General features: G+C 39.0%; 1 protein-coding gene across 1 annotated transcript; it reads left to right on the top strand.

The window, feature by feature from the left end:
* Nucleotides 1-597: 597 nt before the first annotated feature.
* Nucleotides 598-11,942, top strand: LOC118408951 (asparagine--tRNA ligase, cytoplasmic-like; the record flags this gene model as incomplete). The annotated part of the gene is given in 16 exon segments (XM_035809818.1): nucleotides 598-687; nucleotides 1,116-1,194; nucleotides 1,608-1,678; nucleotides 1,890-1,976; nucleotides 2,569-2,655; nucleotides 2,808-2,864; nucleotides 3,178-3,255; nucleotides 3,656-3,733; nucleotides 4,232-4,353; nucleotides 5,903-6,038; nucleotides 6,742-6,855; nucleotides 7,037-7,084; nucleotides 7,478-7,561; nucleotides 9,563-9,694; nucleotides 10,854-10,905; nucleotides 10,908-11,942. Coding segments are annotated over 16 exon segments (1,392 nt in total), but the record flags the coding sequence as incomplete, so codon positions are not given.
* Nucleotides 11,943-12,361: the final 419 nt, after the last annotated feature.

The raw sequence follows: 12,361 nt of genomic DNA, 5'->3' as shown, positions 1-12,361 counted from the left end.
TAGGGTAGCACATCTTCGTCATGGGGAATGACCTAGTCTCAGTTCTCGCGAGAGAGGCGGGGGGAGGGGGCAGATGATCCATGCAAGCCTAACCTAGCCTCGTGCTCTCTCGCGAGAACTGATACTAGGTATTCCCCATGACGAAGATGTGCTGGTAGACATTGAAAATTTGGGAGGTATGTACTGTACCTTTACAAAACACTCATTGATTGATTGAAGAAAATTGTTAGATAAAAGAGATAAAAAAGTAATCAGGATTATAGCAGAAAGAATGTCAATGCCAATATTGCCACCATCTCTATAGAGAATGCTCAAAAAAAAAATTTGAGCGAAATCACTTAATCACAACATTGAGTCTCACACTAATCATTAGATATGAACAGTCAACTTTAAGTAATATTTTTCTGGTCCAATGCATTGCAAACTGTCATCTTTGCAACTGAAGACTTTATATATAGATTACTCTATAGTCAAGTAAATGACTATATGAAATATGTATTATACTACATTTGATAGCTGTTGCCATACATTATACAATGTACCATATATACCATGTAGTACAATAAAGTTTTATAAAACCCATATTCCTGTGTCCAGGCTGAGGATGCCAAACGTCGTGAGGAGAACCTAGAGGCGGCCAAACAGGTGACCATCTCAGAGGACTCCAGCCTGCCTGCAGCCAAACTGGTCAGTGTTCTGTCCAACCATCATCCATGTATACACTTTATCAGATCGAATACAGTATCAGTTAGCAACAGAGCATAGCTCTATGTTTCAAAGTAGCTACATGTATATAGAGTGGGAAGCTCTTAATTTTGCACGTCTGTTTAAAGCTAGTCTGTGTTGTACAATGTCTTGCTGCAAGGGGCTAATCTATAAAAAAGGGACTGTTCTGTTCAGTGGGTAGCAAGAAGTGCTAGTAAAAGTCTATGGAACTACCTTTACAAAATATACCATGTACCATAGTGTACCAAATTAAAGCTAGGTGTCAGAAAGAAGTAGATTTATTCATCATACAACAGTTTGCCATTTGATTTACAAAATGTACCTTTTACAGTCCGAATGTGCTTCCTTGTGTCACAGTGCTCAAGCTTTCTTTTTCCTCTAACTTGTAGATCAAGATTTTGGATGCCACCGCCAACCGTAACTCCCGGGTTAAGGTGAAGGCCTGGTGTCATCGCATCCGCAGACAGGGTAAACATATACTATTGTAATACCACTACCACTGTGACAGTCTTGTTTTTCCTAAGCACTGAAGAACTGAAGATACCAAGCACTTTTCGTTGTAAATCCTGAAATATTTTCGGTGGTTTTATAATCGCTGTAATTGTGGTTACCTCCGACAAAACAATGAGACCACAAATATGTGTTTTCTACTGTTCTGTACAACTGTGTGAGACGCAAACTTAAAACACAGGAAAACCTTCTTTCCCATCTTAATGCGAAATCTAAATGAATTTGCAGTATCAAGTTGTAAAGATTATGCTGTCTTTCTTGTCTATCTTGAAATGTAAGAATCTTGCACATGGTAAGATATGAAATGATGTAATACTCATTTAGTAATAGTACAATGCGGTAACTGTAAAGAGCTTTTTTATTGTTTCCAGGTAAAAACCTGATGTTTATAGTGCTGAGAGACGGGACTGGCTTCCTACAGTGTGTTCTCAACGATACTCTGGTAAGCACCGTATTAAACTGATAAATAAAGGAAATTAAACCTGCTTTTTTATCTTGTATGTTCATTAAGACACCCTCATGTTATTTGAATGTTGGTTAAAGACCTGAAAGAAAGGTGATGATGATGATGTTCGAAATAGTAGAAATGAAAAGTGGAATTTGAGCAAGATCATCCATTCCTCAAAATAACATTTTATTGTATTTTTCCCCAGTGCCACACCTACAATGCCCTGGTCCTCTCCACTGAGTCCACAGTCTGTATCTATGGGGTCATCAAGGAGGTTCCTGCTGGACAACAGGTGAGGATAGTGGTCTAGGTGTAAGGGGTTTTTCTTAAAAAAATAAAAAAACAGACCTGAAAAAAACAGTTGACCGGATTTTGGATTAGAATATGAACACATTATATTGCAGGGTTGGACAAGTCTACTAGTCCAATTGTCCTGGGCAAGTGAAAGTGCCATTCAGGCAAACACATGTCCAACTCCACTTGTCCAATCGGGCAAGTAAGATTTCCATGAGCGAGATTTTGATCTACTTGTTACTTTTCTCAGTAATGGCATCAAGCAATAGAGCCAAAAAATAAATTAAAGAATTCCATTGCTGTAAGTGAAAAATACATAGAAAAGGGTCATTTAAGATTTGGGCAAGTGAAAAGTTGGTTTGGGCAAGTAAGTTTTTTATGTACTCGCCCAATGGGACACTTAGCGATTGAGCGAGCAATGGGACAAGTGAATTTTAGAAAACTTGTCCAACCTTTTATTGGCAGGCATCCACACATTCTTGGGCTTACGGGTCCAAGAAAATTATATTTGACCTATATATATATCAAATGAGAGAAGGAATTGTGCTATTCTGATGAAAGATGAGTTGACCTTTAAACTTTTCCCCTAGGCTCCAGGAGGTCATGAGCTCCATGCAGATTACTGGGAGCTGATTGGTCTAGCCCCTCCTGGGGGAGCGGATAACCTCATCAATGAGGTAGGTGGGAAATAGAAGACATACTTTTCTCCTTGGTTTGTTTCTATGTTACAAATGGACAAACAGAACTTTGAATTTTGTGTCTGTCAAAGATACACGTAGTTTCATTAGAATAAATATGAATTAACTTGAACTTGCTACCTCCCGTTTAGGAATCCCATGTTGATGTGCAACTTGACAACAGGCACATGATGATCAGAGGAGAAAATGTAAGTAGAGTCATCAGTAGTAATTGTTTACATTTAATTAAGATAAAAGCATACATTTTGCGTATTGGAGGTTGATGAACTTCAAAGCCTTTAAATTTATCCTGCTGAAGAAGACAAATAGAAGGTGTGTTACTACATGTAGTAACACAAGTACATTGGGCAATTCTGATTCTTAGTACTTGTACATGTAAAATTGTGAAGAAAGATATTTTAATGGTTGCCATGGACTTGTTTAGAGTACCTTGTTATCTAGGTCATGAAGATAGAAGTCGCTTTAATGGTATTTGTTAATTGTCTTGTTTCCCTATTACAGATGTCGAAGGTGATGAAGATGCGCTCAGTGGTCATGCAGTGCTTCAGGGAACACTACTTCAACAGGGGGTATTGTGAGGTTAGGTCTTCAGCATTTCTTACTATGTTAGATTGGGTATATTCTAAGTTGGTCTTCTCTGTCATACAAATTGTAGTTGTAGATGCATGACATTGTACATGTAATAGATTGCTATAGCTAGGTCTGAGATATACGGCATATAGCAGCATTGGCTGAATTGTGCCGACATTTACATATATACATTGTATATATAAAAACAGCTATGCTAAAATCCATTCGTAATATTACAGACCCAAAAGCAAGTATGTTTGGAAGCATTTCAGATTTGTACCATAAGGCTAGGGTTGGCAGGTTTTTAGGGTAGGATGGGTTACAGGAAACACAACATTTTTTCTAGGCGTTGTAAGTATTGTATACTACTGCACAACATCATATAACTTTCCCCTCCACTCCATGACAGGTAACCCCTCCCACCCTAGTGCAGACCCAGGTAGAAGGTGGCTCCACCCTTTTTACTCTGGACTACTTTGGAGAACAGGTAGGAATTTTACTGAGTTGTTGTTAATACAACTACAGACAGCACTTTGATTAGTGAGATCATGTTGTAATATGCAGCTTAACAGGAATCTGACATTTTTTTCCTGCAATTGATAGAAAATCAATCCTAAACTCGAAAGAATTTCTGGATCTGAAAAAAAAATTGGTGAGGATGCACTGATAATAAACGTACCGGTATAAAGAAGTTGTGACAAACTTTTTATGGTTTTGATGTCTTCTATTGTAATGGTGACTGTTGCTACAAATGTCATCAAATGAATATAACTACATATTATGTAGTTCCACTGTATAGAAATCTACTCTTAGTTAGGGTCAAGCTTTTTCACAGTATATGTTTTCTGTGCAAAACTCACATAATAGAAAGGCTGACAAAATGCATAAAAGGTGTAAATAAATAACGTGAGTCTTACCCCTGCTTGAAAAGTATTAAGACTCATGGCCTCTGTTGAATGGTATGTTTTAAAACATTTACCTCCAGGCATACCTGACCCAGTCGTCCCAGCTGTACTTAGAGACATGTCTACCCTCAATGGGCGATGTCTTCTGTATCGCTGAGTCGTACCGAGCAGAGCTGTCCCGTACACGCAGACATCTGGCAGAGTAAGTTCAGCTTACACGGTTTTGGTCGATAAATGTAAATGGTCACCTCGTGACAGGATCTTTGCGACATACTGAATGCAGCTTTCAGTGCTTTATATTACACTGCAATGTTGATTGGACAAGGGTGCTGATTGGTCCCTACACATGAGCGAGTTAAGGAATGGGTTCAAGTGCTTGTTGGAACAGTTTTTCCAACACCTGAAACGCCCTATGTCCACTTGCGGGAGAGCCTGTTCGAACGAGTGCTCTAGAACCCATTCATTTATTGACTTACATCATCGCTCATTGACTTACATCATCACCAAAAGGTTTGAATATACAGTTCCCCAGACGGGCAGCAGAAGCAATCATAGGAGCAAACTACTACCAGAATGGTACCCAGGCTAGGTTTAAACTGGGCCAAACATCCTACCATTATGCCATGTTGACACCATACTTTCCCTCTCTAACCCACAGTACCCATATTTAGACATGTTTTCCTCTCTCTAACCCCCAGGTACACCCATATAGAAGCAGAGTGTCCCTTCATCAGTTTTGATGACCTGTTCCTCTAACCCCCAGGTACACCCATATAGAAGCTGAGTGTCCCTTCATGAGTTTTGATGACCTGTTCCTCTCTAACCCCCAGGTACACCCATATAGAAGCAGAATGTCCCTTCATCAGTTTTGATGACCTGTTCCTCTCTAACCCCAGGTACACCCATATAGAAGCGGAGTGTCCCTTCATCAGTTTTGATGACCTGTTGTTCCTCTAACCCCCAGGTACACCCATATAGAAGCAGAGTGTCCCTTCATCAGTTTTGATGACCTGTTCCTCTAACCCCCAGGTACACCCATATAGAAGCTGAGTGTCCCTTCATCAGTTTTGATGACCTGTTCCTCTAACCCCCAGGTACACCCATATAGAAGCTGAGTGTCCCTTCATCAGTTTTGATGACCTGTTCCTCTAACCCCAGGTACACCCATATAGAAGCAGAGTGTCCCTTCATCAGTTTTGATGACCTGTTCCTCTAACCCCAGGTACACCCATATAGAAGCGGAGTGTCCCTTCATCAGTTTTGATGGCCTGTTGTCCTAACCCCCAGGTACACCCATATAGAAGCTGAGTGTCCCTTCATCAGTTTTGATGGCCTGTTGTCCTAACCCCCAGGTACACCCATATAGAAGCTGAGTGTCCCTTCATCAGTTTTGATGACCTGTTGTTCCTCTAACCTTCAGGTACACCCATATAGAAGCGGAGTGTCCCTTCATCGGTTTTGATGACCTGTTCCTCTAACCCCCAGGTACACCCATATAGAAGCGGAGTGTCCCTTCATCAGTTTTGATGACCTGTTGTTCCTCTAACCCCCAGGTACACCCATATAGAAGCTGAGTGTCCCTTCATCAGTTTTGATGACCTGTTGTTCCTCTAACCCCCAGGTACACCCATATAGAAGCTGAGTGTCCCTTCATCAGTTTTGATGACCTGTTCCTCTAACCTTCAGGTACACCCATATAGAAGCTGAGTGTCCCTTCATCAGTTTTGATGACCTGTTCCTCTAACCCCCAGGTACACCCATATAGAAGCGGAGTGTCCCTTCATCAGTTTTGATGACCTGTTGTCCCGTGTAGAGGACCTGGTGTGTGACACTGTGGACCGAGTCATCAACTCTCCCTTCGGCAACCTGCTCAAGGAGGTCAACCCGGTAAGGGAAGACATTCTACCCGTTACTGATTGTAATATGTCATTTTTTAGGTTAAGACTGTTAAACTTCTTTAGATTTTGATTTTTACATAAGGCCCTGTTGATTTGCTAAGCCTATTACAAGTGACATCCTTTGGGAATCTGAAAAATTATGCGAGCCCAGCCAAAAAAAAATTGACGAAAAAAAATGAACAAGTTGCTAAAATCTGAGAAGTTGGGAAGGTCAAACAAAAGACTGAACACACAGAGTATAGTATACAGAGATTTTTCATTTTGTTGTTTCCCATCTTTTTATTTTATTTTTGCATGAGTTTTACGGTAACCGGTATCCATTTTCCGATATTTTTGCAATGCATGTTATAGATTTGCTCATTTTGCATCTGCTTCATACAATTTTCACAGTAATACTATGATCGAAAACTTTTTTTTTAAAACTGACAAAAATTTAGGCGTGCAAAGATGTCATCCATATAATGAAATCCATACAGCCTTACTGTTGTAGTTCTTGAAATGTTCATGGTTTTCATATGTTTTCTTGATTTTCGCAGTGAGCTCAAGTTTATGTTACTGTCAGTTTTCTTACTTACTAGTAGTACGATGTATTTCAAAAGTTCCAGTTCTGATAACCTTTTGTCGTGAAGGCAATAACAGGAACTTGTTACACCTAAGGTGAAGTCTTCAAATTCTATTTTCTTGTTTTGCAGGACTTTCAAGCCCCAAAGCGCCCCTTCAAGAGGATGAACTATGCGGATGCCATCAAGTACCTGAAGGAAAATGACATCAAGAAGGATGACGACACCTACTATGAGTTTGGGGAGGCAAGTTTCTGTAGCATAATATAGAAATATGATATTCCTTCATATCATAAACCTGAAAAAAGGTTTTAAGTATGTAAGATGTTGACTACGCAAACTTGGAACTGAGGTGTTTGACAATTCATGTTTGTTCTGATACAGTAATCAGCTAGAATTTATCTTTTTATCTTTCTCCATAAATTAGGACATTCCTGAGATGCCAGAGAGGAAGATGACTGATAAAATTAACGAGGTAATCATTATTTTGTAATGTCCTAATGTTGTTGTTATTTTGTTCAAAACATTGTGATAACCTATAGCAAATATAAGATAGTGGCGCTTGCCTAAGATTGTTTTTTTTAAAGGCAATATTTTAGAATTTCTATTGAATGTCTTGTCATGTATCAGTATGATATTATAGCTAATATTCAATTCAAAACAATGAGTTTGGTAATACTTTTGTTTGAATATATGTTGCACATCAGCTTCTGTTCAGCCATTGACAAAAGAGAGCAGAATACTGTCTGAAACCATTCGCAAAACTTTTGCAGTTGCTTGAATACGTTGTAACTTTTGCATTGAGTTTCTTATTACCTATGGATGTCTTAACCTTCATCAGCAATATTATGATTCTTGCCTATTGTAGCCCATCCTACTCTGTCGCTTCCCAGCTGAGATCAAGTCCTTCTACATGCAGCGGTGTGAGGAGGACAGACGGCTCACAGAATCTGTAGGTCTTGTTGTCTTATGTTCTTGTTACATTCTCAGTCGTATATATAAACACTCAGTTGATGCATGACTGTTTAGATGTTTTTGTTGCCACATTTTAATGGAAGGTAATTACTAAGCTAACAAATTTCATTCGGCAAGGTATAATAATTGTTGCACACCACATTTGTGTACAGTCAAACCTGTATAAGAAGACCACTCAAGGGACCCAGCAAAAGTGGTCTTCATACATAGGTGGTCTTTATAAAGAAAAAAAATATGGCGGCAATAAAGGAACTGACAAGTCAGAACATCGATAATTTATGCATGAAACGCATTTGTTTCAACGTCCTTGGTCAGTTTCTTATTATTTACAAGATAACACGATGTTATATAATGCTGGAATTACGTATACTTATGTTACTCTTCGTATTGAAAAGTATTATAGTTGTAATGATATTTGTAATAGATATATTAATAAGAATGATTTGAAAAAGAAAAACGGTGGTAATTCGTCCGGCTTTTAAAATTGCAGCGTGCCGTGCCGTCATAATTTTTTCTCATACCGCGGCCCTAACAACAAATATTCTGTAACTGAGGTATCACGCGGCTGCACGCCGGCACATCGTGCACATCGACGAACATTTTTACCCAAAACGCAATCGCTATGATCAGAAAATGTTGCAGGCTTCTTCTTTGCGGGAGTTTTGTTTTTGTGTGACTCGAAAAATGCGACATTATTTTCGGGGTATATTTTGGAAACCCACGCTAACTCTCAGCTCACTTTACGGCTGCATCGAAACCCAAAATTACGCTAGAGACACCATAAATTCACATATTAACAAATGTTTCCACGGAAAGTTCTTTGGATTATGCATTTGCAACTAGGATGGTGCTACGTAATCTTGGAAAATAGCGTTCTTTTGCGTTTTAAAACGTAAGTCTTTGAAACAAGATGGCGTCGAGCTGGCAGCAAAGTTCCCATGATGCTCCGCTCCAACCAATCAGAGCGCGAGATTGCCGGGGATTCCCCGGCATTATACAATGCATTTGTTGTTGTTTTGGTGGTTTCAACCAATCAGAGGTGCGTATTTCCGACCTGCAGACGCCGCGATTCTGAACCGCGCTGCACAAAAACGTATTTCTCGGGAAGAACAGCGGGTCAGATGTTTTATTATGACAGAAAATGCGTTTTTTTTAGTTTATCTTCGAAAAGCCTGGTGAAACTAAACGCTTTCATGTCTGCTCCCTGTATATAATGGCATTTTAGCCTGAGATTCTCATCACGAAGCCACCGAAAAATTATTTGTAGAGTCAATTGCCGATCCAGAAGTAATGAGAATGGGAGGGGGCATAGCGGTAAATAATGTGTGGCAATTACGCTCATTTTTCGCCGTGAACATTAAAGTAGCGTGACAAAATCACATGCCGCGGTCGTTTTGGCAGTGTTTAGGTAACGTGCGGTCGCCTTTAGTGGTGGTCGTGGTCTCGTTGGACAGTGGTCGTCATATACAGAAATGTTAATGCTTACGTCTATGGGAAAATTCAAGGGACCGCTTTTCGGCGGTCGTAGTGGACAGTGGGTCGTTATGCACAGGTGGTCGGTAGACCAGGTTTGACTGTATTTAATTATCTGTGTGTGTGTGTGGTGGTCCAATAATGTGAAAGTTATCTAGGTTGACCACATCGGTTTGGGACTTTTGGATCCTGTGCAATTAACAGAAGTGTGTGGTAATCTGTTGTGCAAATTAACTGGCTTCTACTCTTTTTTAAATCACAAATGACTACATATTGTCTAGGAGTTGAATATACGTTTTTAAGTTCACTCCACTCATACTCCATATACTTGTACATTTTTTATTGATTTGTTAGCATGTTTATTTTAGGTGTTATAACGAATATAACTATTCAAGTCTGAAGCCATATACTTTTTCTGATGTAAATGTTTAACCTTAAGACTTCGGCACTCCTATTATATTCTCAAATCTAGTATAGAACTCAAAGTACTTTTTGTCTGATGCAGGTTGACCTGTTGATGCCTGGTGTGGGAGAGATTGTGGGTGGGTCCATGAGGATCTGGGACTATGAGGAACTGTTGGAGGGGTACAAGAGAGAGGGCATCGACCCCACACCTTACTACTGGTACACTGACCAGGTAACTGTTTTATTACTACATGTATCAGTAAATATGCACCATGAGGATCTGGGACTATGAGGAACTGTTGGAGGGGTACAAGAGAGAGGGCATCGACCCCACACCTTACTACTGGTACACTGACCAGGTAACTGTTTCATTACTACATGTACTAAATATACACCATGAGGATCTGGGACTATGAGGAACTGTTGGAGGGGTACAAGAGAGAGGGCATCGACCCTGTGCACACCTTACTACTGGTACACTGACCAGGTAACTGTTTCATTACTACATGTACTAAATATGCACCATGAGGATCTGGGACTATGAGGACATGTTGGAGGGTACAAGAGGGAAGGCATCGACCCCACACCTTACTACTGGTACACTGACCAGGTAGCTGTTTCATTACTACGTATGTACTGATATTACTACATGTACTAAATATGCACCATGAGGATCTGGGACTATTAGGAACTGTTGGAGGGTACAAGAGGGAAGGCATCGACCCCACACCTTACTACTGGTACACTGACCAGGTAACTGTTTCATTACTACATGTACTGAATATGCACAATGAGGAACTGTTGGAGGGGTACAAGAGAGAGGGCATCGACCCCACACCTTACTACTGGTACACTGACCAGGTAACTGTTTCATTACTACATGTACTAAATATTACTACATGTGTTTTAGAGGCTGTATAATAGTGATAGACTGATGAGACCAAATATTTGACAGATCACCCAACAGATTTTAGAAGCAAAGAGCAATTTTTTAAATGTTTGTTGTGTTTTGATGTCATAGAAGTTAGAATGCTAACACTTACATTATCCCTCATATTCCAATTATGATAAAATCACAATTGCAATTTTGGTTGCTCATAAATCAATCCAAAGATTACTAGTGTTGTTATACAACTTCCTGTGATAACATTATCTTGAAGATTTGAAGTTCTTACTTTATTTCATCTTTAGAATCTTACTTCAACTCAAAATTTGTATATGAAATCTTCTTTTAATCTTGATTTCATTAAGTTATTCTTTTGCTCACTTGTTTACATCCTATGATCTCTTCATCTTCTGGTATTCAGTTCTTGTTAGTACTACAATACACTTGTGACTCTTGTAATCAAGTAAACAAATAAACAAACATCTTGTTTTTTTCCTCCCCACAGAGAAAGTTCGGCACCTGTCCCCACGGTGGTTACGGGCTGGGTCTGGAGAGGTTCTGTGTTGGATGATGGGTATTAATCACATCCGCGATGTCTGTCTGTACCCCCGCTTCATCGAGAGATGTCGGCCCTAGAAAACTCGCGCCTGTCTCTACCTCTGCTTCATTGAGAAATGTCCAGCTCTGACATCTTCTCAGGCAGTCCTAGATCTGACATTGCCATTTCTAGATCCAAGAAATTCCAAAAAGATACATTTGGAAATGATAAGCATGCATGTAGAACTTGTCTTGGCTACAATACAAAATTCAAGTACATGTAATCCATATGTTGCCTTTCAACACCAATATTGCACAGATCTTCTGAGAGAAATGTTGGGACCCAGAGTGAGAAGTTTAATTGTTGAACCATCAATGTTCAAATAGCAAACTACATGTTCATGCTTTTAAGCTGAAATAAGTAAAATATTGGCTACGTAAAGCCTGTTGAAAGCCTATCTTGAAAGATTACAATGTATGTGTAATGCAACTCCAAACTTCGAAATATGTATGGATGTGCCAATGCACTGATGAATGCATTCTGTATATCAATGTCAATATTGACACATTCTTGTTTGTGTTTTATATGATTCATCAACTGATACCTTTTCTTAAAGATTGATTTGTACCTACATGTACATATATTGTATCAACATTAGATAGAATACAAAAAGTACAATGTTTGACAAAATTAATACTAGTAGGTACATAGATTTCAATTATACCAGTTTATACAAAGAGAAAGGTTACGTTCAGGTCAAACTCCTGTAGAAGTTTGAAATTGTGGTGGTTTAGAAGTTGAATTATCCTTGGATAAGTTATCAGTTATTGAACTGGTGTTAGTGGTGATGCTAGTTTTTTGTACTAATCATGGCTTAAAATATTAAATAATAATATGCATGCGAGAAAACTTAATGCTAGATTATGCCAGGCCAACCTATAGAAAAAAAATGTATAGACAATGTTGCACAAAATGGTTTAAAATATTCTGTTTGCCTGTGAACTCCTACCACCGTGAGAATAAAAAAAGAATCTGCATTATGTTGAATCCACTCTAGACTTGTCTTTTCATTTCCAACCGCATATTTTTCTAAAGCCAACATTTTGATAATCGTTTTGTCATCAGGTTTTTCATCATGTAATTACTGTCAGGGGAAAAAATTGTTGGTAGCTGGCAGAATACATATAACGTTACGTAGGAGTCAACATTACATTACATTACGAGAAGAAGAAGGACATTTTAATTGAGTAGTTCATAATAAATTTCAGATGGTACTGAAGCGCAGACTAGTGATCATTGACGGTACTGCAGCTAGGAAAGGCAATCTAAACATTTGAATAATCGTTTTGTCGTCTGCTTTCTCATCATGTTACAATTGTCTGGGGAAAATTATTGGTAGCTGACAGAATATGTAGGTCAACATTATTACATTACATTACGAGAAGAATGACGTTAACGTTACATATTGTTACTGA

This window comes from Branchiostoma floridae, unplaced genomic scaffold, assembly GCF_000003815.2.
Source record: "Branchiostoma floridae strain S238N-H82 unplaced genomic scaffold, Bfl_VNyyK Sc7u5tJ_577, whole genome shotgun sequence".
Classification (NCBI taxonomy): domain Eukaryota; kingdom Metazoa; phylum Chordata; class Leptocardii; order Amphioxiformes; family Branchiostomatidae; genus Branchiostoma; species Branchiostoma floridae.
This window is presented reverse-complemented; position numbering and strand designations above follow the sequence as displayed.